Source organism: Canis lupus, chromosome 31 (assembly GCF_003254725.2).
Source record: "Canis lupus dingo isolate Sandy chromosome 31, ASM325472v2, whole genome shotgun sequence".
In the NCBI taxonomy this organism is placed as follows: Eukaryota; Metazoa; Chordata; class Mammalia; order Carnivora; family Canidae; genus Canis; species Canis lupus.
The window spans coordinates 21726800-21753157 of NC_064273.1; the positions used below are offsets into that span (position 1 = coordinate 21726800).

The following is a 26358-nucleotide window of genomic DNA, read 5'->3' on the forward strand; positions in this document are numbered from 1 at the left end:
CAAACATTTGCTTTCTACTTTAACAAATATGAAATAAGTTTAAATAAGTGTGAATCAGTGCCTAAACATAAAGTAATGAGAAACATACTGACCTTGGAACCTGGATGAAGTGTGTCCTCCTCATACTCTGTTTCTAACTAGGTTTTAGCTTCTTGTGTATTAATTTCCTCATCTTTAAAAGGAGAAAAGTTGACTAAATGATTTTTACATTCCCTTCCATTTTTATTTGCTCTAGTAATGAATTTTGGATAAGAAATTAAACACCAGCGTTTATATTCCTTGGGAGTTTATTGCCGTAGGATTTTACCTGTGGTAGTATTTTAATAATATATGATGTTTACAGCATATTCATAGTCCTGTTTTATTTTTGGTATTCTCTGAAGAAAAGTAATGTTTTCATGTATAAAGGGTTGTAACTTAGGATTACTCAGATAGTTTCTCTAGACCTTCCTTGAACATATAAGTGTTAGAGTTTTATACTGTTTTATGCTAATTTATACAAATACATAGTGTATCCTCTTTTGAATTGTTTGGTTTATCTTACTCTTTACTTCTCCCTTTGCCTGTCTTGTCATATGGCTATTCCATATGTTGTAGGACTTTTTGCCTTTTTTTAAAAAAAATTCAAATCATCATATATCTATTATTTTCAAATAGGATTTTGATGTAGAATAAATTGAAATGTTTTAATGAAATTTGTGTGTTTCAGTTGCCACTCAACCATGCATTTATCTTTTCAGTAAGTCTAGTAATGTTGGGTGTGGTGCAGGCGAGGATGTTCTAGAATTAGAGAATGTATGTGGGTCTAATATTATAATTTTAGGATTTAAAGCTTTTCTCTCAGGGAGAGAATAAATTAATCTTTTTTGGAAGGTATTTAGTGTATTAATATTAAATGTGAAATACCTAGAAGGTCACCTCAATAAATTATTCTTACAGAAATCGTCACCTCGGTAAGCAAAGTTGTACATCTGAGCTGTTAATTGTATGGTTGTGCTGAAACTGAAAATAACTCAAATGTTCCAAAACCAGGGAATTAGAGAAATAACTTCTGTAGATTGGTATCTAAGGCAGCCATGACAAATTGGTTAACTGGAGCTGCCTGAGCAGTTTATCCTGAATGAATAAATAATTGCAGAACATTTTTACATTTATTTCATTTCATATTCACATTAGTCTTTGAAATCAGCATATTCTTAATTACTTTCTGCAGATGTAGAAACAGATTTAAAGGAGTTAAATAATTTGCCCAATGCATAGCTATAAAGAGGTACTTGGGAATTTGAACCTAGGCCTGTGTGACTTCAAAGTTTCACTCGTTTGAGGCAAACTTTTAAGAAACTTAACTCAGAATCCCTGGGCTTCACCTGATAGTCTCATATGTAAAGAAGGGAAATTTGGACTTGATCTCTTCTTTTTGCCTTTCAGCTCTAACTTCTGTTGCCTTTCTTAGCATACTTGCTCTACCCAAAATGAAAGTATTACTTGCAAAGTACCCAACACATCATAAGTTCTCCATAAACATTTAGTTACATAAATGGAAATTCACATAATTCATTGTATCATGGAATTCCAAGCTAGCCTAGGACCTAAGGCATTTTGCATTCCTTCCTGTCTCCCTTCCTCTCCTCATAAAGAATGTGAGATTAGCAGTTTCTCTTCTTCATGTCAACTAACCACATGCACCTGGAGTCAGAATGCTTGCTGCTTGTGGTGAAGCTTCTGTATTTTCAGATTAATGCTGACTGGAAAGCCAATGGAAAGTAGCAGGGTTGTGCTAATTTGAGGAGTATGTGCACTAGCTGGTATATTCATTACTACCTGAGAGTTCATGTTCAGAGTTCCACATGCTGTAGCTTCTAGTAGATCATACCAGTGTGTACTGTGGAGAGGAGAAACCAGGTTTTTTTTTTTTTTTTTTAATATTTTATTTATTTATTTGAAAGAGAGATTGTTCGTGAGAGAGAGCACAAGCACAAGTACGAGTGGGGACAGGGACAGAGGGATAAGCAGGTGCCCCACTGAGCAGAGAGCCCAACATGGGGCTTTATCCCAGGACCCTGGGATCATTACCTGAGCCGAAGGCAGATACCCAATGATTGAGCCATCCAGACACCCCAATAAATCTTGATATTAGGAGAGTTCTTAACCAAGCATTAGGCAGAGACTTCTTTTAAGGATTAAAACTGCCATGACTTTCTGCAGGATTACACAGTTTGTCTTATCCCTGTTTGTGTTAGTCTTAAAATCATTTAGGATTTTAGGTTGTTTATGGCTTTTTTGATACTAGAAAACATATTTGTACCATGACTACAGTATTGACTGAATTCTTGGGAATGGGAGTGGGAAGAGCTTTGTACCTCCAGCTGCATGGAATGCAGACACACAGATATATACATTATTCAAGATAATTGCAGTACAGGTCTACTTTTAAAATGATGACAGTGTCTGGAAGTCTGAGTTACTTTTTATCATCGGGTTGCCATTGTGTGAAGTGCATTCACTGTAAGGAGGTAAGATGGATAAAAGCACTAATACTGAAAGGGTATAGAATTATGATTGAAGATATTAAAGCTAGATCAGATAGTAAGGTCATAAATCCTTTAACTTTATTAACTTCATTACAAGAAGTTTAGAGTTAACCTGGATCTTAAATGTGTGGCATTGGTTATAATGGGGACATGGCAAAAATTATGTTAATAGATTCATATAAATCTCCCTGTTAATTAAACATCCTTGCTTATTCATGACAGATAAATTAAATTATCTTCTGCTTAAAATATACTTACAGGATAATCAGTGCCTTTTGGCATTACTTAAAATCCTAAACTAGACTCCAGAGCTGGAGAAGACCACCACCTCAAATAAATTTGGTTAATTTATGTTGTCCTTAATTACTACCATAACGGTTAAAATATGTTTAATTTTGGCAAAGAATTACATGATATGGCAACTTGGATAATTAGATGTGTTCTTATAATTTTGTTAGTATGCCTCAGTAATTAAAGTCCTGTTTGGTACATCCGTTTATATTAAACCTGATGACTGAACCAAAGTAATCTTAATTATTTTCTCATGTTTAGCTGGATCCAGAACGAAGTTTATTTGACCAAGGAGTAAAGACAGATGGAACTGTACAACTTAGTGTACAGGTAATTTCTTACCAAGGTAAGCTACTTTTATAACTACTTAAAAGTCTTAAGTCACATTTTTTTTAAATATGGGAGAACTCAGTTTTACAAGTTTTGGGTATTTTGGATGGTTGTCCAAATTACTTAATGTGATTTTGTAGCCAAATATTCATGCTTTTGGTTTAATTATATCTGTCAGGGTGAAGCAGAGATAGTATAACATATTCTTTTTTTTTTTTTTTTGTATGACATATTCTACCTATTTTTCTCAGGGAAGGATATATTGTAAGGTAAAGAGAACTGGAAGAATGGGTTCTGGTTGACTTTCTCAGAACACCTTAGCAACACTGCAGAACTGGATTGCCAAAGAAGCTGCTGCCCTTCCATGATCTGGAAGATACCAGATCTGAAAGCCATCACTATAGCTGTGAGCTTAGAACCATGCTGCCTTCACAGTCATCCACACTAGCCAAAACATGGGTGTGAGGTGCCTGCTTGTCCCTTAACTCCTTACCAGATAGAAGGCTTATGCCAGTGATTCTAGAGCCAGAATCACGACTGGAACCCTCGCCACAAGGAAATGTAGTCCCTACAGTTTAGCACAGGAGAGTGGAATTTGCAAAAAATATTGAGTGACTCAGTCAGCCAGCCCTGTCCATCACAGTATTTTACTAATCTTGTGTAAGTACAAAAGTTAGAAAATTAAGAAACTATTTTTCATAGGCTAAATTTTAGTCTTTAAAAATGTACCTGGTTAGGAATTCTGACCAGAGTTTTAGACCAATTTTAATGTTTGGACATATCATATTGCTTATAATGGGATTTCACAAATTATATCTTAGAAAAAAGAATGGTAGTTATCCCCTCCTGATCTACAGTTTCCCCAATACTGACTATCATTGGCAATAAGAAAGAAATTCTTTGTTTTATCTTTAAAAGCCTAGTGACCTCTTAGTGCAGGTGTATTTAGGAAGAGCTGACTTGATGAAATTTGAGTGGGGAGTCAGAATAAAACTTAGAAAAAAATTTTTTCAAACGTTATAGGTGTATTTGAAAAAAGTGATTTATCTTTATACCATGTAATAAATGATAGCAATACATTTTATTATGGAGTTGGCTTTCAGAGAGGAAGTTTTATTTTTTTCTTTCAAATACACTTTGATTAAATTTGATACAGATTATATAACAGAATCAGTGACCAAACAATAGCTATTAGCTAATATGCTAGTTTCTTAGAGCTGTCATTTTAGTGGAAGTATCGAGATGATTATATACAGGGCTAGTTATTCTGTTGTGACCGTCTTAAGAATTTGGGGTTGTTGATTCATTCAATTGAAAAGGGAAATCAGAAGTTAGTAATGTGAATTTAATCTAACAAACTTAGTGCCTATTCATTTTTAAAACATGTACTTTGACCTTTGAAAAGAAAAACAGCCAGTAAATTATTTTAATTTGCTTAGAAGGACTTTTTAAAAATTCTACAGGTGGGTAACCACTCATTTATATTCTCGCTGGTCTGGCTTTTATATTCTAATCCATACTGGTACTTTTTTTCTAATAAATGTTTATATGTAATTGGGTATGGTGGTGGTGTCTTCTATATTATTTCAGATGTACAGAAAAGTTGCAAGAGTAGTAAAAAAATTCCTGAATGTCCTTTACCTAGATTCTCCAAATGTTAACTTTTATTACATTTGCTTTATTTCCATCCACCAATCCCCGCATTATTTTTAAGAATAAGTTGCAGACATGATTTCCTTCTGTCCCTAAATGCATCAGTGTATGTGTCTTCTAAAAACAAGTAATTCTTTTTTTATGACTACATTACAATTATCAAAATCAGGAAATTAATATTAACACATACTGTCATCTACTGAAATTCTAGTGAATAATTGTATTTATGTCTAAAAGAGAACATTTGCTCTACCTTTTGAGAACATATAAACTAAGCTAAATTTTATTTTTTAGTGGCTTTTTTGTTTTCATGTATATTTACTTTTTTTTATCCCACTCTTAAGGAATTGAGCCTAAGCTAAACATCCTTGAAATTGTAAAACCTGCGGAAACAGTTGAAGTTGTCATCGATCCGGATGCCCACCATGCTGAAGCTGAAGCACATCTTGTTGAGGAAGCTCAAGTAATAACTCTCGATGGCACAAAACACATTACAACTATTTCAGATGAAACCTCAGAACAAGTGACAAGATGGGCTGCCGCTCTGGAAGGTTATAGGAAAGAGCAGGAACGTCTTGGGATACCTTATGGTAATAAAATACTTAATTACATGTTAAGTAGAACAATAAGAATTAAGCTTGACATAGAAGACACTAGAGTCATTAAGTTATAATCTCTTTTCAATGTAGATTTTTTTTTTTAGAAAGAATATTGATATTCTGTATCTCTCCTTTTATCCCCTTTGAACAAATACTATCTCAGGTGCTAAGAAGACAAATTAAAAAAAAAATACTGTCTTTAGAGTGTTCAGTGTAATTGAAGAGAGAGAAAATAAATAAAAAGAAATATTTACCATAAAAAGTAGCATGGTTTTAAGCTGTCAGTAACTTATATAAAGAGAATGTGCTATTAGGATCTCAGACGGATCAGGGGCACCTGGGTAGCTCAGTTAGTTGAGCATATGACTTTTGACTGGCTCAGGTCAATGTCTCAGGGTTCTGGGATCAAGCCCCAAGTCAGTCTGCCTGCCTCAGCACAGAGTTTGCTTCTCTCCCTCTCCCTCTGCCCCTCCTCCCTAAAATAAATAAATAAATCTTAAAAAGAAAAGAATTTTTTTAAAGATTTTTTTTTTATTCATTTACTCATAAGAGACAGAGAGAGAGAGAGAGGCAGAGACACAGGCCAAGGGAGAAGTAGGCTCTCTGCAAGTAGTCCGATGTGGGACTCAATCCCAGGATCATACCCTGGGCCAATGGCAGACCCTCAACCGCTGAGCCACCCAGGCATCCCGAGAAAAGAATAATCTTAAAGGGATTGCAGTGGCCTGGTGAACACTGGGGAAAGGTTTATTATAGATAAACAGTTGAGCAGATGAGGACAGTCCAGATAGCAAATGTGCATGCAAAAGTTAGACGTAGGAGTGAGTATACAGGAGTAAGCGAGAAGATTTGGTGGAGTTACTCTCTAGCATTATAGAACTGCCTTTGATAGATGGACGTGACCATGGGAGATGATGTAGCAGTAGTACGTGACATACGTTGGAACAGATAGAGACTGAATGAAGGGAAAATAGGAGCATGTTATAGATGAGATGTGTCTAGGTGGTAAAGGTCTAGGTTCGCCTAGACTCAATAATTTATGTGCGAAGAGATGAATGAAACCAGTGATAGGTTGCGTGAGGGTAGAGAGGAGAGATTCAAGGACTGATGGAACTTCTCAAGTTTGGGTGACTAGGGGAATGATCATATTGACGAGAATTAGTTATATCTTCATTACATATTTAGTGACCCACATACACCAAGCATCAGATTAAATGCTGGGGTTTCAGTAGTACATAAGAAAGCTAGGCTGTGCCCTCCAGCACTTAAGTGGGGAAGGTGGGGAAGTCTGATATTGGAAAGATTTTTTTCAAGGATTAAGTGTTGGTAGTACTTCCTTTAGAAGTAATAGTACATATTTTAACTGAAAGTAGCCAGAAAGTATTTTCAGGTACACAAGATGTGGAACGAGATAAAGATATTTTCTGGGACTTTGCTGTGTTGAGTTTGTTTTGAAGCTAGAAAAGCATATACAGTCTCTGATGGAGAGAGATTAAATGGAATGGAACTCTTTAAAGCCTGGATCTTGTCAGCATTTCAGGTTGAGGAAAAGGAATGGAAACATGGAATAGCTGAAAAGATAGAAGGAAGATAAGAATTTATATCATGTCTCTGAAACTGAAAAAGTTTTAGATGGTCAAGAGTGGCCATATTGCTGATAAAGAGAAGAATGCCAATTGAGTGGTATCTGTTAAATTTGGGTATCAGAGGTTCATTGGTAGATTTCCAAAAAGTAACTAGAGTTAAGAGACACCGAATTATAGGAAATAGATATTATTGAAGTGGAAAAAACTGAATATTAACCTTTGAGGGGGGGCAAATGGGAAGAGTGTTGGGGGAATAAATAATTATTGAAGGTTCATGAGTTGTTGGTAACCTGAGTATTTGTAGATAAAATGGTTTGGCACTAGCAGGAGAAAGATAGATGAAGGAAGCCAGGAGGTTTTAATTGGAGCATAGGAAGGTAAGCTCAGTTCAAAGCATCAGGTAGCGTCATTCCTCAAATATGTGGTTGACAATATTGTTCTTTATTTGTGACTTGTAGAAGCTAGCATGGATGTGCTTGACATTATTGTTAGTGAGTTTGGAGTCACCTCAGAGAGGGGAAATGCAGTGAGAAGGAAAGAAGGAAGCATACAAACATTTGAAATACTATTTTATAGTTGTACTACTTTCAACAAGAACCCTTTAGTAGCAGAATCTTTTATGGAGAGTAGTATATAAAAATGAATTATAGAGAGTAAGATTATAAATTCTGACTCATAGTTCCTACCAGGGGTATCATTTACTTAGAATAAAGCTCTTTTAAAGCATGTGAGGTTTATTTAGGTATAGGAAGACTTTTTTAAAATCACTGGTTTTTGTTTTGTTGTTGTCATGAAATTGTTAGCAACTGGAAAGTTTTAGAAATTTGATTGCTGTTTTCTTAGGAACCTGTTGTTTCTCATTTCTGTGTCTGCACCTAAGGGTAGTCATTTTGAAATTGCTTAATTCTCTGCAAAATTGAAATAGACCTAACTGATCATAGCTACTTTAAATCTCCTTGAAATATTGATTCATAATTCCCTGAATTCATTTTACACATATCAACTTACTATCTTGACAGGAGCCTAAAGTCACCCCTTCATATATGTACAGTCCTGTCACTGAGATTTTTCCTGATATTTTTTATGTGTTGTTGTTGCTTTTTTTTTTTTTTTTTTTAACTATTTCACATTTAAAAACTGTAGGTGAAACTCAAATTAATGAATTTGTAGTAGGTAGAAGTCGGGTCAAGTGGGAATATGTTAAACTGACTTAGGTAAGATTAAAGTCATTCTTGTCCATTATTAAACAGAAATATTGAAAAGATGACTGTGCTTATTTATTTTTATTTTTACTTCTAGTTTGAATAATTAAAAATAAAGATATATACTTATGATTCTGGCTTCCAGAATTGTTAAGTATTAACATTTTAAGATATTATGTATTGACATAAAAATTAAGTATTATAGGTAGAGTTGATTTGTATCTGACTAGCTCTCCCCCAGTCCGTGGGTATGTTCTCACTAAGTATCTGTCAAATCTGGTTTAAAGAAAGAAAGTCTTATGAAAAGTTTTCCTTTCTTCAGTCCTGCTCCTCAGTTGCAACTACTTTCTACTTTACTGCTTTTTTAAATCATTATTAACTTCTTAATAGGAAGTTACTTCTTTAATCGTTGCAGTAGATGTTCTCTTACATTGCGTTGCAGTAGATTAGTTCTCTTACATGGCTTTCTCCTGCAAGCAAATTAAACTTAACCTTATCTTTCCCCATTTTGTGAATATTCTTAGGTAACTTTTATTTAAGTCATTAGTTATTTTTCTGTACTGTGAGAATTTCTCATATAACCGTGACTGCATTTTGACAACTTTTAATTTTCCTGAAGTTAACAGTTGGCTTAGTTTTTCAATTGTGTAGATTTCTACACATACCAAGATTGTCTCCCATTTCCATCAGTCTGTTTTGTGCCTATGAGTAGTTTTTCCCAGATTCTCAAGTATGTCTGGATTCAGTGTACTTACCACAGAGCTGTCATCCTAGGACATCCTTGACTTTCCTGCAATGCTGGATCTATCTTCCAGATCTTACATTTCCCTTTTTCTTGGTTCTGTTTTCCCAATTTACTCATTATTCTCTCTTTACTTCTTACAGTTTTCCTTAGAAAGGGTACCTAGAAAATAAAAGTAGTTTTTTGTTTTGGGGGTGTTTTGTTTTTTGGGATTTTTTTTTTTTTTTTTTTTGGTAGGGGAGACTGCATACCTGAAAATGTCTTTATTCTCTTCTCTCTGATTGATAGCTTGGGTATAGAATATTAAATTGAAATATTATTTTTCCTCAATATTTATATGGCCTTGTTCTGTTTTATTATAGTGTGAGATGTCCAGGGAGCATTCTGATTCTAGTTCCTTTTTATATCCTTTTTTTTCTTTCTGGAAGATGTTTGGATTTCCTTTTTATCTTTGGTCTTTATCTTGGTTTAGTGGCATTGTGCAACTTTTTCGTATGCTGTAGATTTATGGGTTATGGTGTAGCATTTCATAGCCCTGCGCTGCCCAGTGCAGTAGCTACTAGTCCCCATGTGAGCACTTAAAACCTGCCTGATCTGAACTGAGATGTGCTGTAAGTGTAAAATACCTGGTACAAAGAGAAAAGAATGTAAAATCTTTTAAGTTTTTTATGTTGAACATGTTGAAATAACATTTGGATACATTAAATGAAATTACATTATTATTTAAATAAACTTTACCTATTTCAGTGTAACTGTGAGAAAATTTTTAAAATTACCACATTGTATTTCTGTTGGACAGCTGCTGATCTAGAGAATTTTATCAGGCGGCCTGGGTTGGGTGGCTCAGCGGTTTAGCGCTCCCTTCAGCGCAGGTCATGATCCTGGAGTCCCAGGATCGAGTCCTACATCGGGTTCCCGGCATGGAGCCTGCTTCTCCCTCTGCCTGTGTCTCTGCCTCTGTCTCTCATGAATAAATAAATAAAATCTTAAAAAAAAAATTCTGTCTTGTTATTGCATTGTTTCTGCTTCTGGGTTCTATTTTTCTTTGTTTAATGGTTTGTTTTTAGTCTCTCAAATATCTGACTATCCCTGTTCATCTTTTCATATTTAAGAGTGAATAACTTGAAAGCTAACTAGTTTGAAGCTCTGAAAGGGGTTTTCTTGACTGGACACTGTTAAAATGGGGTAATAGTCATTTCATTAAAAGATTTTTCAAGTGTCAGTATGTATAGATCTTTTTCCTGAGTATCTAACTTTCTGAAGAATTGGCCAAACATCTGACAGGAGTAGAAGGTTGGGGTAAGGATTTAGGGTTGACATGTATGTGAATGCTGCATTCTGCAAGTGGAAAGGGAAGTACAGAGAGTCTCAGTCTTCAGTTTGTAGACTTTTGTTACTGGGATCTATTCTCCCAAAACTCATCTGTTATTTTCAAGTAGTATTAAAAAATAGAGCCAGTAGAGGTGCCTGGCTGGCTCAGTCAGAAGAGCACTTGACCCTTGACCCTCGGGGTCATGAGATCAAGCCCCACATTGGGTATAGAGATTACTTAAATAAACAAAACTTAAGAAAAAAAAATAGCACCACTTGCTTTCTCGGTTCCTGTCTGTTCCCTTACCCCACTTTTATCTGGACCTTCTCTGTCTTTTTACTTGGTGTTCCTGTGCTACTCAATTTAGATTCTATTCCCTCCAGTTTCTCCTCTCTGTGGTCCCCTCTCCTGGATGTGATCTGTGACTCCGTTTGAAAAACCCAGAGGTGCTGCACTGCTCCAACCCCTTTTAAGCCTTACTATGACCTTTGTACTCAGCTGTTGTTAGATTGGGGAAAACTATTTGAGCTCCTCCTATTAGCTTGGCTTATTCTGCTTTCAATGAAAACTTCTTGGCTGTGTTTGGGTTCTCCTGTGCTCAGAATGAAGAATGGTCAGATGGCTCTTGCTTCATTCGCCCTTTGCCTTCTTCTGAATAGATACTGCTGCCCTGAAAGTCTGTAACTGTTACTGCTTTGTCTTTACCTGGATGTATTTTGGCTTCCATGGGGATATCTTGTCACCTGATTTTATTGTAAATGTACATGAATTTTTGGTTTTGCTCTCTTGCTTGTAGTGGGTTTTTTTAATGTGTGCATTCAGAGGCATTAAAAAACTTTGCTGCCATCTTCTCAGAATCTTCCCTTTCACATTTTTGTGAAAAGATCAAATTAAAAATCAGTTATGTGGCTATCAATCCTATTTTATGTTTGATTCCTTTTTTATTATCGATTGGTTCTTGATAAGTACCTAAATGTTTTTTTTTCTCCCCACTTATTCCAATTAAATAGCATGCATCTTAGGGGTGTGTAACCAATATTCTTTGGATAGATCATCTTTTTCATGCAGAAATACCTATACCAAAATTAAGTCAGCCAGTATTTATTAAATTTATTTGGATAGAATAATCTATTAGGTCCCAGGGATACAATGAAATATGTATACATGTTGGCCATCTTTTTTATTTGTGAATTCAATTAGATAGTAAAAAATGATGAAGAAAATGACTTTTTGGATTTACTTTTCATAGATTTAACAAATTATGCTATGCATGAGGCATTGTTGTAAATTCTAAAGATACAGTGGTTTATAAGATACAGTCCTTGTATTTAAGACCTTAATGTGTTGCAGGGAAAGACAGCTGAGTAAACATGCAATTTGCATGTTGTATTATAAGTGCTGCTAAAGGGTAAATACAGGAGCACCAGCTTTTTACTAGAAGCAAAAGGAAAGGATTATGTTGTGCACATTTTGAGAAATAAGTTTAGCTCCTCAGAAACCCCTTACAGTTTATTTTTTTCAGTGCACCAAATTATACACTGCTAAAAAGTAATGTTTCAAACTTAGATAACATACTCCAGAATAATCACAGAGAATAATAATCACAGAGAATAACATTCTCCAGAATAATCACATATTTTATTCTTAGAGTTGACCCTTGGAGAGTAATTTTACATTGTTTTTCTTGATAAAAATCCAGACTAACGGCTGTAAAACCAGGTGAATTCATTAAAAATTTAGATTGAAAAATTGAAAAGGAGCTGAAGAGAAAATAGAGTATTAAAAATCTTTTTATTTCATTTGAGTTTATTTCACTTGGGAAAAAAACCTGTCTGGATTTTTGTCCATATATGTGTGTATGTATATTGACAAATTAACTGTGAATTTATATAATATCTAAGATAGGACTAGGCTAATGGTACTGTTTTTCTCTCTAGATCCTATACAGTGGTCTACGGACCAAGTCCTGCATTGGGTGGTTTGGGTAATGAAGGAATTCAGCATGACTGATATAGACTTGACCACGCTCAACATTTCCGGAAGAGAATTATGCAGTCTCAACCAAGAAGACTTTTTTCAGCGAGTCCCTCGGGGAGAAATTCTGTGGAGTCATCTGGAACTTCTCCGAAAATGTATAAAATTTGAATTATTATCTATTTGGCACTCTAGCTTGAATTTAACTTTATTTCTTATAACATTGTCTTCATTGTTCATTGTGATCAATGATAATAGCAATAATAGCACCTATTAATTGTTAAAGGCTGTGTGGGAGCTTTATATATATTATCTCACTTAATCTCTCTGCTAATGCCCCAAATCATTACTTTCCTTACTTTTTTAGATAGGATAATGAGGCTTAGAGAGCCAGCCCCAGAAAGGTACACAGCTAGGGAGTGGCAGTCAGGATTCAAAACCAGACTGACAAACATGAGAATCCAAATTCTTAAGATTCTGTGTCCACACTTAGCTCTCTTTGTAAATTCCAGTTTATTGACTTCTGTTTCATCAGTCAGTTCTTTAATTTACTCTTCATCTTCTGGAAATTTAAAGTTGTTCACTGATTTCTTCCCTCAATGAAATCTTCTAAAATTCCTTTTAATTGAATGGGATCTTAAGGGAGAAAGTAGTATGCAGTCCTCTGTCTTGAATTGAAGTCTGCTGGTTATAAGTGTTTCCATGTTGGCTCCACAGACATTATTATTATGATTAAGTGACTATATAAAGAAATTAGAAACTTCTTGGCTGACCAACAACAACAAAAAAGCTCAAATAAATGTAAATTATTTTGTGTGAATTTTAATCTGTCTTGTATTTCAGTGACTGTCTGTTAAAATAGCGCAGCAATATCCTGTTCCCTAACACCATTCTGCGGGCCAGAAATGCTAGCCAGACCCACATACTTTTCAGAATGTGTGAACAGGACAGACGCTGACTTTGTTTTTGTAATGGTTATGGGTAAAAAAGTAACTGGTAGGGTTTTTTCTCTTATGCGCCCAGTAAAGGAGCAGCTCTGGTTGGAGGGATTTTCCACAGGTATTTGAAGGCTTAGGGTTTTCATCTGAGGTGCATTCTCTGCTGCCGAATAAGAAATGAGCTCGAGGGAGAAGCTTTCCTTCATTGATTATATTTATAGTTTCTTTCATGGAATCTCTTAAATATTAGAGGTGAAAAGTGTCTGTTGACACTGAAAGTCTTACTGCATTCATTACATTTACAAGAATTATTTCCAGTTGTTCTTATTAGGTAAATAAATGTTCTAGTTGAAGTTTTGTCCTTTGATTTCACAGGTTTTTATTTTCTACAGAGCTTTTCCAATAAATAAGGCAAACTCTTGCATTTTTTTCAGGTTTTTAACATGTGAGTCACTTTTGCTGAAGTGTTTTCCTTGTAGGGACTTGTCAGGATTAGGACAAAGATAGTTTGCTTAGGTTCCAGTATAATTTTTCTTAAATTGGGGTGTTCTGCGCTCTCCTCCAGGGCAGTACTTTATTGTTCTTGTCTCTTTCTGGTTCTCCTAGTACTTATCAATCTTTAAAGCTCATCCAGAACCTTTTCCTAGTATAGGGAGTGAAGGAATCTTGTGTATCTGTTCATTTTCTTGAAGTGGAGAGAATGCTCAGAATGAGGAATCTGGGTGAAACAGTAGAATCTTCAGCTTACTGATAGGTTTCAGGTGTTGGGCTTTTTGAAAACATTTTCCTTGAATCCTTATAACAGCTAATTTAGGTGGTAGATGGGGATAATTCATTTAAACTTGAGGAAATTAAGTTTATTGAATAATTTACCAAAGTCCCAGAGCCAGGAATGAGTGCTAAGATCAGAACCAGCATCTGTCCCATATAATTATATAAACCCCTAAGGAAAGCCCCCATCTGACAGGGTTTAGACCTCTTCTCAGTTTCTCAGCCCTTTCCAGCTCTGTGTGCTGGAACTGGTTCCTGGCATGGCACCTTAAGTAGAACTGTGTTCAGGACCAGGCACTAGGACTCAAACTACACAGGTGGTTGCTGGTGGGTACAGCTTCAAGAGAAAAGCATCCAATCTATGATGGGCCCTAAATAAATAGACTGAAGTATTAGAGACTGGGAAATAGGAACTCTCATTTAAGAAATAAAGAATAGCATTTGAGTAGGGAATAGTAACAGATGAGGAAGGCATGGAATGAATATAACCTCTAAAGGGTTATATTAATTAGGACCTTTTACAGTGTAACTCTGATGTTGAGAGCTAGATTGGTAGCCATTGTTAAATTATTTTGTTCCCTTGTGACATTTAGGACCATTACAATTTTATTGAAAATTTAGCTATCTTTAAGGAGCATTATAAAGTTAAAGCAGTTTGCAGGTGCCTCCATGGTTCAGTCGGTTAAGCATCAGACTCTAATTTCGTCTCAGGTCATGATCCTCAGGGATGTGAGATCGTGAGGCTTCCTGCTCAGCACGGAGTCTACTTGAAATTTTCTCTCTCCCTCTCCCTTTCTCTCTCTCTCTCTCTCAAATAAAATCTTTTTTAAAAAAAGTTAAAGTGAGGGCAGCCCAGATGGCTCAGTGGTTTAGCGCCGCCTTCAGCCCAGGGCGTGAACCTGGAGACCCAGGATCGAGTCCCACCTCAGGCTTCCTGCATGGAGCCTGCTTCTCCCTCTGCCTGTGTCTCTCTCTGCCCTCTCGCTCTCTCATGAATAATTAATTAATTAATTTTAAAAAGTTTAAGTGAATTTATTCAAAACTTTTCAGTTTGTTAGAATAGTACATTCTGAAGATCTCTCAGTCATCTTGACTGAGAATGTATATCTTTGAATGTATAAGTAATTTCAGTGTGATGTATATTCTCAACTTTGTTGATCTTGAAGATTTCCATGTTTTTAAATGGTTTCACACAGATAAATAGATAGAGATATTTATGTTTAGAAGACCATGATTCTCTGAATAACTTTTCTTAACATTAAAAGAATTGGACCTCTCCATTGGCTACTTCTCTTAAAGTATCTTTTTCCTTGCAAAGTGACTATCAAGTATTTTTGAAATTATCGTGCCAGTAAGTTTTCTTCAATGTTTTGCTTTTTTGTTTATTTGGTTGATTACTTAGATTGAGTTTTACTAACTTAAGTTTGCATTTCTGGGTTTAAGTGTAAACAAAAATTTTTGTGTGTGTTCTTCAGATGTGTTGGCAAGCCAAGAACAACAGATGAATGAGATAGTTACAATTGATCAACGTGAGTACTCATGCCCATTATGTATGCCCATTTGTCAGTAAGAGATTTTGTTTTAATTCAGCACTGCAAGGTAATAAAAAGGAAATTTAATTTTTAAACTTTTTATGAAATATTTTAAATATAACAAGAATTAAAGTATAACATCTGCGTACACCATAAGAATTAAAACTATCAAGTTTACCTGTTGTAGATCGCATTTGAAATGATTATTCTGAATTTGATGTTTATTATTCTATGTATATTTTATATTTTTACCACCTAGGCAACCACAATTTATGCATTATTTTACCCATGTTTAAACTTTTTGGGTAAAATGATTAAATAAACTACACATATTTTTATAACTTGCTTTTTTTGTGGAACAGAGACTTGTGTTGGTACTTGCAGTCTGATTTCACTCATTTTCACTGCTATTATTTTTCAAACTCTGAATATCATGGAATGAGTATTTGTAAGAACGTGAGGTCCTCTGGTTTATCGCAGGGGTTCCACCCTTGCAACCTGACTGGGGACCACCAGCACAGCTTTCCATAAAGTGGGGGGAGGCTCTGGTACTCTCACCAGTACTGCATGTGAGTTCTTATGTGTCCACATTTTCTCCCAGCATTTGATAAACTACTTTTAATAAAGAATTACTCTTAAAGCAAATGTTTTTACCATTCTTTGTCTAACGTATATACACCACTAAGTTCATCCAAAATAAGACCAACTCTTATTCCTGCAGTTCAGATTCACAACCCATGATGAAAACATCGTACCTTATCCTCAGAACTTCTTTGGTAATTTTGTTCAAAACTGCTGTGGAGTAAGGTTTTTTTGAAAGGCCTTTTGTTGAGCTAATTGGAGGGGCATTAATGAAACTAACAGCATTTTCTGTCAGTAATGTTTCTCGTGGCTTGTATTAGAAAAGAAAAAATGTTTCCCTTGTTTTTCTGTGCAGCTGTGCAGATTATCCCAGCATCAGTGCAGTCTGCTACCCCAACCACCATTAAAGTCATAAACAGCAGTGCAAAGGCAGCAAAAGTACAAAGAGCTCCAAGGATTTCAGGAGAAGATAGAAGTTCACCTGGGAACAGAACGGGTATTTTTGCATTATCTTACGGTATTTATAAAATTTGTCAAATCATGTGTATTTTGTCCTGTTTCACTGTATGAAAGTATGAATGTGGATTATTTCTCTGGCAGTATGTAAATAGCATTTATAAGAATTTTTGTTTGTAGCATGGTTGAGGGATGAACCAGAGAACCTGTTTATTGCCTTTTGCCTGCTATTAACCCATAACACTGTGGTAAACACTTGTCCTTTCTGTCAATTTAGGAAACAATGGCCAAATCCAACTGTGGCAGTTTTTGCTAGAACTTCTTACTGACAAGGATGCTCGAGACTGCATTTCTTGGGTTGGTGATGAAGGCGAGTTTAAGCTAAATCAGCCTGAACTAGTTGCGCAAAAATGGGGACAACGTAAAAATAAGCCTACAATGAACTATGAGAAACTCAGTCGTGCTTTAAGGTAAGCATTTATCATTATTATGATTATTACTTTTTATTATCAAGCCTTTCTAAAAAATGACTTTTTATAGGTTTAATATTGTTATATAACATTAAAAGATTTGTTTATAAGATGTTTATTTAATTTTTTAAAAAGCTAAAAATTTCACACTTGTGTTAAAAGTGACTTTTTTAAGATTTATTTTATTCATTTTAGAGAGCTTGTGCACGCTTGAGCATACGGGTAGGGGGAAGGGCTGAGGGAGAGAAAGAGTGAAACTTTAGCGACTCTGCACTCAGCACAGAGCTCAGGGTGGGACTCCATCCCCGGATCCTGAGATCACAACCTGAGCTGAAACCAAGAGTCAGACACTTAACTGACTGAGCCACCCAGGCGCCCCCAAAATGACTTTTACAAAGATCTTTAGTATTAACTTTGAGGCACATTGTTTTGTTTTCTTTTTAGGATGATTCCAAGATTATTTGTTTTTATCTCATTCAAAAGCATATATTATTCTGTTAAAAAGTCTTATGTTTAGGGACTCCTGGATAGCTCAGTCAGTTAAGCATCTTCTTACAGTTCAGGTCATGATCCTAGGGTCCTAGGATCATGCCCCACATTGGGCTCCCTGCTCAGTGACGAGTCTGCCTCTCCCTCTCCCTCTCCCTCTCTCTCTCTTTCTCTCTCAAATAAATAAAATCTTAAAAAACTTAAGTGTTTAATCTCCGAATTTTCTGTTATTTGCATAACAGATAAAGATGCTATCATTTATTTGTATAGGTGAATTGAGTGTAAATTTTAGCAAAGATGCATATATTTTGTTTTTTATAACTAGGTGCAAAATGTCAACCCATTTCTCTGTTCTTTCTCCCCTTTCAGCCTGCCTAAATCTGAATATCCAACCTTTATACAGTTTGAATTGGAATAGAATAAAATTATTTGTAACATCTCATAAGTAGTATGAATTTTTTTTGACATAAGTACTCAAATTATTCTTACTATGGAGATGGAAATTCAGTATGTGCATTTAAGTTAAAAAGCAAGATATATGGAAATATCACAGAGCTAATGTCCTTTCTTGGAAGATTGAACATAGTGTAAAATAGCTCTGTAATTTATCTCTGTTTCTAAGTAATATGCTTTTACTGCTGCTTGGGCATTGTGAATTTCACACTATGAGATTGTGATCTACCTCTCATCCCTACACACATTCTCTTTGTCCCTTCATAATGTAATTACATAATTATATGGAAATTGTGGTAATATCAGTTTTCATTGTTAGGATCATTATCATGTAAGTATTGTTACATATTTTAGCATGATTATTTTTTCCAAAATAACTGGTTTCCTTAGCATTCATAAGTAACTAAAATGCTTGCTTTTCTTTTTTTCTTTTTTTTTTTTAATGTTATTTATTTGAGAGAGCACGACTTAGGATGGGGGTGGTGGGCAAAGGGAAAGGGAGAAGCAGGCTCCCTGCTGAGTAGAAAGCCCGATGCGGGACTCAATACCAGGACTCTGATATTATAACTTGAGTTGAAGGGAGATGTTTAACCAACTGAGCTTCCAGGTGCCCCTAAAATGCTTTATTTTCAATGTATTTATCATTTATTTAGTCTCACACACTTTGCCAACTATTTTAAGATCCTTTCCGTATAATGAGAATTAAAACTGTCATTTTTGGCAGTTGATATGATTAGATATACACAAGTCCCTTCAAAATTACAGATAAATTATTAGAGTTAATCATTAAGATGCCTGTTCTCCCCAGATTGATACAAGTTTCAATGCAGAAAGGTTTTGTTTTTTTTTTTTTTTAGAACTTAACATGTGGATTGTGAAATTTATAAATGTGGGAATGTAAAGTGCCATAGTAACAGGGATACCAGAAGAAGATGAACAGAGCAGAAAGACTTGCTCTCCAGGACATTGAAACTTTCTGTAAACCTACAACAATAGCATGTGTGTTGTTTGCTTAGAACAAATAGATCACAGATTACAATAAAGAGCCCAAGTAGAACCAAGAATATAAGAGTATTTGACTTAAAGATGGCATGGGGAAAAGACATGAGGAAAGACCCGTTTTTCAAATCAGCAGAGCTGAGACATTGACTATCCATAGGAAATAAAGTTAAATTCCACCTCTTCCTCATACTATACTAGAAATTGGTTCCATGTAGCTTATAGCTATAAATGTGGAAAGTAAAATAGGAAAGCATCCAGGAATATCTCCATGATGTCAGTAGGTGAGGAAAGACATCAAACAATCTACAGCACTAAACCTGATGGAGAAGATCAAGAAATTGGACTACATTTAAATTAGAACTTTTGGTCAATGGAAGCCATCATTAGGAGAGTGAAAGGCAAGCCACAGACCTTACACAAAAGTCAGGTTTGAAGTACAAATCAATAGGAGAAATAGAAAAAAATAGGCAAGAGACTTGAATAGGCAGTACCAGCTGGAGATTATGTGCATGGCCAGTGACTGCCACTGTGCACAGCCTCTTTTGTAATCCGGGAAACACATTTGGAAACCATGATAAAATGACACAACACAGTTCTCAGGGTGGCTAAAATTTAAATGATTCCCAGTACCAAGTGTTGATGAGGATGTGGAGGAGCGGGAATGCCTCTACACTTTGGGGTAGGGATATAACCTCTTAACTCAGGAGTTTCTCTCCTAAATATTTACCAGACAGAAGCACATGCTTATGTCCACATATGTGCTCATAGCATTATTTATAATATCCAAAGACCAGAAACCAAATACCTATGAACAAGAGAGTGACTAAATGAATGGTGGTAAACAAAAGTAGACTGTATCCATGGAAATGAACTGCCTACAGGCACTGATATAGATGAATCTCACAAACGTAATGTTCGGTGAAGGAATCAGACCCACCCAAAAGAGTATATATTTTATGAATGCATTTAATAGTGTAAAGTTCAAGAACAGAAAAAGTAAATTACAGCATTTAAGGATACATATTTGGGTGACAAGCAATGAACCACCATCATGGAACAGGATTGTGTTTACCTTTTAGAGTGAGGCGGGGTAGTGATTGGGAAGGGCCTTTGAGGGATTCTGGGGAAATCTATTTCACAATTTAAAAGGCTTAAAAATATACAAGCTTCGAAAAAGCAGGGAGAGGGGATCATGTGCATGAAAGTACAGATACTGTGTACTATCTTACTACTTTCTTCATTTTAGAGAGGGTACAAATATGAATGTTCTTATATGTGGTTGTATGATGCATCTACTAGATTGAAGGACATACTAAGTAAATTTAAAAATTAATGTTTGTATTCTTTATCATCTCTTACTAAGAGACAGAAGATTATACCAACTCCATTTTCCTCCTTGAAATATAAAACCACTTTCTTCATTTTACTTTTTTCTCAAGGGTCTGTTATAACCTTACATACTATGTAAAAATTTTCTAAGAAATTGAAATACTAATCTCATTTTTTTTTATTATACTAATCTCATTTTAAACTGGATGACAGGAAATTGGTGGTTTGTGGGTAAGATCTAAATTCTATATAAATGTAATTGGCACAAAAGAAAACACAAGAACTCTGCCCAGTGTTTTGTATCTCTCACTGAGAAAGTGAACATAACTGACTGTTAGACTTTTGCTATTCTGAAATTTAGGAAAAGTGACTTAATATCCTGCATATGGATCAGCCTTTTTATTAATGGACTCTTGATTAAGTTGAATGACTTTTATAATAAAATCTTGCTAAATGTGGTAGTTGTTTATACCACTTTGGTACTTTGGCAAATGGTCATTCCTTTCATAACTGCTCATTGTCAAATTGGTACTGACAGGCAGTGCAGTTTTAAAATGAAGGCTTCACAGGATAGGGAAAAAATAATAAAAGGCTTAATCCTCCTATCTATAAAAGTCTCGACTCACCTTTTTTCCTTTTGTTGGACTTGGCAGCACATAACAGTAAATAAAGTCTGTTTTCCAAAGTAAATACAAATCCAGCTCTATTTCCACTCCATACATAGCAACAGTAAACTAGACTTCTAGATTTGTCTGTGTAGGTATAGAAACCTTGTTTCTTTATGATGTCCTCTTTCCTGGTGTTCTGTATTCTGTCCTTCTTCTAGCCCTTTACTTACACTTTTGAGGCTCCCTTTTGTATTTGAATTTGGATTTGAATTTCACTGAAAGGAGAGCCTTTACACATTAAAACGGTGACGGTGAAGGCGTGGCTACAACATATAGCAGATTCCCACAGTCTGTAGAATACGTGTATTAAAAATTGTCTCCTTTTATATGGGTTCTTAATTATTAACATAGCTTATATTTTATAGAGGGCTATGTGCCAGTCATTGTGTGCTTAAGTGAGCACTTTGCAAAGATAACCCTTTTAATTCCCAACAATTCTCTGAAGGTAAGTACTGTTTTTAACCTCATTGTATAGATGACGAATAAAAGCTTAGAGAAAATGTGACTTCCCTGTGGTGACAAAATCACAAAGTCGAGACACTGTATTTTGAATCTTGACATTCTGATTCCAAGCCCTTGCTTTCAAGTTCTTTGTTTTGTTTTAATAATATTCATTTTAAATTAGTATTTTATCATAGTTGTTGAAATACATTTTGAAAATTTAATATATAGAGTTTTAGAATACTGAATCTTGAAATTTTAGTGAGTAATGTTTTGAAGTTTCCTTGGATGGTACCATTAAATATTTCTATATAACTTCAGTGTTAACTGATGTTGGTATAGATACAATACTAGGCTTCTGCCTATGCAAGAATCTGTTAAATATTTTAAGAAGTCCAAATTCTGTATTTTTTCTATGGTCCTAATGTGTTTTTCTTTTTAAAGGTATTATTATGACGGGGACATGATTTGTAAAGTTCAAGGCAAGAGATTTGTGTACAAGTTTGTCTGTGACTTGAAGACTCTTATTGGATACAGTGCAGCAGAGTTGAACCGTTTGGTCACAGAATGTGAACAGAAGAAACTTGCAAAGATGCAGCTTCATGGGATTGCCCAGCCAGTCACAGCAGTAGCCCTGGCTACTGCTTCTCTGCAGACGGAAAAGGATAATTGAGCCCAGGACCTTCTGGGAGTCCGAGGTCTTTCTTAAATAATTAGAGCAAATATTGCTCTTACCTTTATTACTGAATTTGAATCTTATTTCTAGACTGTACAATCTGATGCATGATTTTTTTATAAATATTTCATACTCTTGTGAATTTGGATCTTTTTACTTTGAGCATATATTTTAGAATATGTGTATGTTAAGGATCACCACAATGTCTTCAGCACGAAGTCAGGTTCATTGTGGGATAGTTTGTTAACAGTCAGGAAAGCTAAACTGGTCAGTATTAATGTCTAGCCCTACCAAAAATAGCCAGTAGCATCTGAGGATGAAAAATAAATGAAGTATCTCCAGGAAACAGTCTGGCATAACTATTTTTGAAAATATAACTGTTTCCCCCTCTCTGCTGCTTTAGATGTTGCTTTACATAGAACCAGAAAATGGAATTTTTCACAGCTAAAGCATGTGTGCCTGTTTCATCTAATCAAGCAGAGCTAAAATATTCATATCAAATAAAATTATAATATTAATTACTAAACTGAGAGTATCAGGTTATTAAAATAATTTATATATTTGCAAGCAGAGGACAATAAGAAGTCAACTGGCAAAAGAGCATTGCTGCAGAAGGAGATCCAGGTTGAAATTTGGCTTACCTCAAGCTAATTTTAAGGATTTTCTGTATAGATTATTCATAATGTCAGGCCAAGAATTTAAATTATTTTAAGAGAGGCATTTAATTCTAATAAACCAACTATTAGAAAAATTCTGAAATGATCTCTGTTTTTCCTGTCAGAGATTTAAAAAACTGAAAAGGTATACCTCAGCCAGAAAATAAAAGTTTGGTTTAGTTTGGTTTGGTATGGCTTGCTTTCTTTTTTTAAAATTGCCCTATACTGCTAGTGTATTATACAAAAGCAGCTTATATAGTCATTGTGTTTCTGATGAAATGAAGACTTTAAATCAGTCAGCAGTACTTTACCTTTCAGGACAAGAGCAAATTACTTGCCAATAGTTTTAAAAGGAAATTCTGACCTCCAGTATAGGCAGTCTGCTCTCAAAACAAAATTTCCCATTTCCTTAATTTCTTCCTTTTGAATATTATATATGTGTGAGCATAAATATCTATATATATGTCCAATTGACTGTTTTATTATATATACCTATACACATACATATGAAGATATAATGGTATTCAAAAGGAAAGATATTTTAAAACATAACTCATTTAAAAAATGTTTTAATTATGATTTTCATATATATGAAACTTATCACAAGCTAACACTAAACAGAAATGGCTAGAAAAGTCTTTTTTGCTTGCTTTCTTTATTTCTTTTTGCTTTTTGTTTTAAGGTATTATATGCGAATCATGAGATACTGGCAAAAAGCTTTTAATCCTCTTACAGCAGAAGATTGATTCTTAAATGTTACTTTATGCACCTTCTCCTTCATCATTTTCTTTAAACCCACCCCCCTAGGCAGCTTTCTAAGATCTCAGTTGATGCTTCTGACTAACCAGGAGGAAAGGGGTATAAGTTGAGGAGGCATCACTAGCAGTCGCTATACTGGTACCAGACGGTAGTCTGGAATGAGCCAGAAGGCAGGGATCTTAGGAACCAGCAGGAGAGGAAGGATCTCTGATCTTCTTTGGTAACCTCAAACCGTAGCTTGAAGTGCTGTGTGCTGTAGGACTATGATGTGTAGGGTCAGTTCTCATCTATATGATTAAGTCGTTGAGACTGTGGTAGCTGCCTAAAAAGAGTAAAACTTGTAACTTCTATTTTTACCTTTTTATAAACATACAGCATAGACTGACAAACTATCAGTTACTTTGGGCACTGACTACAAGAATATCTGAGTAGAATAACCATATGAAATAATATATAGAAGCTTTAGGTTCAGATAACAAATAAATGGCTGAAAAGAAGGTTTTGCACCATATTACAATCTGGGGAGTTGACAAGTCGCTTATGGTTTTAAAACATACAAGGAAGTAAATTCTTCTGGTATGTTATCAAGAGCTCAAAATTTTTGATTTTAGTATTAAAATGCTTTTGGGGAGACGTTACTTTAAAGTTTTAGCAAAGATGACAGACTTCTTTATGTTGCAATTATATATATTTGTATATATTTCAAGGCAAGGAACCCACGTTTCTTTTGGATCTCCAAACTATTGCTGCCTCTCCTTTAAGCATTCCTCAGATTCCTTCTTTCAAAGACACATTCTATCCATTTTTCTTCCTTTGGCAGTTTTATTCCCCATTACAACTTGAACAAAGATCATTCTCATACAGGTGCTATTTCTTTTTTTCTTTTTCATCTCCATCTTTCACCATCATTTTATGCACCAGAACGTAGGTGAAGTCATGAGACTGATTCTCCCACATGATTGAAGAAACTTGAGTTACGTTTTCTCAACCTAAATATTAAACTGTCTCCATTGTTCTTATTAAGGTTACATTATCAGAAAGCCAGGCAGTCTTTTCTTTTATTGAAAGAGAACTTGTGTTGTAAAAGAAGATACAATTCATGCTATTCATTCTTTGCTGTTTTTATGAATAAATTTTCCATAGAGGAATTTACAGTGTATTTAAAGGAAGAAAGATAAAATGGTTGGTCATCTTTTGTACCCTCTAAGTACAAAGTAAGGAAATGTCCATTTTTGCTTTAAAACTTGTTTTCCATGTGTGGTTCTTACTGAGCCAACTTTGATGTGTATCTAGCCTGAAGTTGGAAATTTGTGTTGATACCAGAAAATCAGACACATTAAAGAATTGCTATGTGTTGTTGATCTTCACATGTATCAACTCATCACATTCATTTTTGTATCAATCCATGTCAGATAATTAGAGAAATGGTTTAGTTGTTTTCCTTTTCCCATTAATGACGAAACTCAAGTGTGACATTTTTTTAAAAGGTTGTGCCTCCAAACATTTTTGGTGAGGTCACCTGTTTTCCATGTCCATCATTTTATGCTACTGCCTTTTAAAAAGAACTAGTGTATCTTTGAAATAGCACAAAAATGTTTTAAAATTCATAATTACAAAACAACCTGTGACTAACTTAATGTCTTCACATCTAGAAGGTGTAAAAATATTGATATTTCAGTGATATTTCACTTGCTGCCAGAAAAAAATATTCTCAGTCTTTTGTAAAAGGAAGGAGGATTTTTGCATACATTTTTACTCTTTAAATAAAGACACTTATACGGTCATAATAACAATTATGTATTTCTTTGTGGTTTTTATTTTTTTTGTAATTTTACATGAAACAGTTATTTTCTATTTTTACTCAGATAAAAAATATTTGTGCATAAAATGTAAAAATAGTAAAATGAGAAAAATAAAACTATTATACAGTATATTTCTGTGTTCTTGGAAGTTTTTTTCCTACATAAAAAAGTCTGAAATTCCTGGAATTAGGTTGGATGAGAAAATATGACAGTCTACATCTGTTGTATTGTACATGAGTACCATATACTTTATTTAAAAACTATCAATTTGGGAAGAACAGATTCCACTGAACTAAAATTAGATGTTAGAGTTACTGTTTTTAAGAAAATGAGGAGTCCCTGGGTGGCTCAGTCAGTTGAGTGTCCAACTCTTGATTTCATCTTAGGTCATGATCTCAAGGTTGTGGAATCAAGCCTTGTGACAGGCTCTGTGCTCAGCAAGGAGTCTGCTTGAGATTCTCTCTCCCCTGCCCCTGCTCACACTTTCTCAAAATAAATAAATCTTAAAAAAAAGAAAAAAGAGGGGCACCTGGGTGGCTCAGTCAGTGAAGCTTCTGCCTTGGGCTCAGGTCATGATCCTTTGTTCCTGGGATCGAGCCCCGAGTCCTGCTCCCTGCTCAGTGGGTAGCCTGCTGCTTCCTCTCCCTCTACCTGCTGCTCACCCTGCATGTGCTCTGTCAAATAAGAATCTTAAAAGAAATGAAATACCATCCACAGAGCCAAACTTTTAGAATAGCAACAGAAGGAATGGTAGTAACACTGAGTACTTGTGAAAAGGCAAGTCTTTTTCAACTAAAGAAAAAAAATCACCTGTTTATGTTGCCTCAGCCAGGACCAGTCTTTTTTTTTTTTTGAAAGTGGCCTTGTCAGCAAACGAGTTGGTAAAAGCTTTTATTTTCTCCTTAAACTTTTGTTTTAATGGGTCTCAAAATTCTGTGACAGATTTTTCGTCAAGTCGTTTCCATTAAAAAGTACTGATTTTAAAAACTAACTTAAAACTGCCATACATGCACACTCACACAAAAAAAGGTCCGCAAAATATTCTCCTTTCCTTCTGAAGGTTTTATGTTGCATTGTTATCAATAACCAGTCTTTTACTATTAAACGTAAATGG

The 26358-nt window shown here is 35.0% G+C and overlaps 1 protein-coding gene and 1 long non-coding RNA gene across 13 annotated transcripts in view; one reads left to right on the top strand and one right to left on the bottom strand.

Moving 5' to 3' along the window:
- Positions 1–25375, top strand: part of GABPA (GA binding protein transcription factor subunit alpha) — a 35888-nt gene extending 10513 nt beyond the window's left edge. For all 12 annotated transcript variants that reach the window (XM_025450058.3, XM_025450063.3, XM_025450068.3 and 9 more), the window contains 7 exons: positions 3084–3168; positions 5150–5395; positions 12184–12378; positions 15405–15458; positions 16399–16539; positions 16777–16969; positions 21796–25375. In XM_025450058.3, coding sequence (XP_025305843.1) covers positions 3084–3168; positions 5150–5395; positions 12184–12378; positions 15405–15458; positions 16399–16539; positions 16777–16969; positions 21796–22024 — 1143 coding nt within the window. In that variant the 3' untranslated portion in view covers positions 22025–25375. The remainder of the gene's footprint in view (positions 1–3083; positions 3169–5149; positions 5396–12183; positions 12379–15404; positions 15459–16398; positions 16540–16776; positions 16970–21795) is intronic.
- Positions 3356–21025, bottom strand: LOC112661930 (uncharacterized). The gene is made up of 3 exons (XR_003138092.3): positions 20869–21025; positions 8948–9096; positions 3356–5389 (listed from the first exon to the last, which is right to left on the bottom strand). It is a non-coding gene; the product is annotated as an uncharacterized LOC112661930 (long non-coding RNA).
- Positions 25376–26358: the final 983 nt, after the last annotated feature.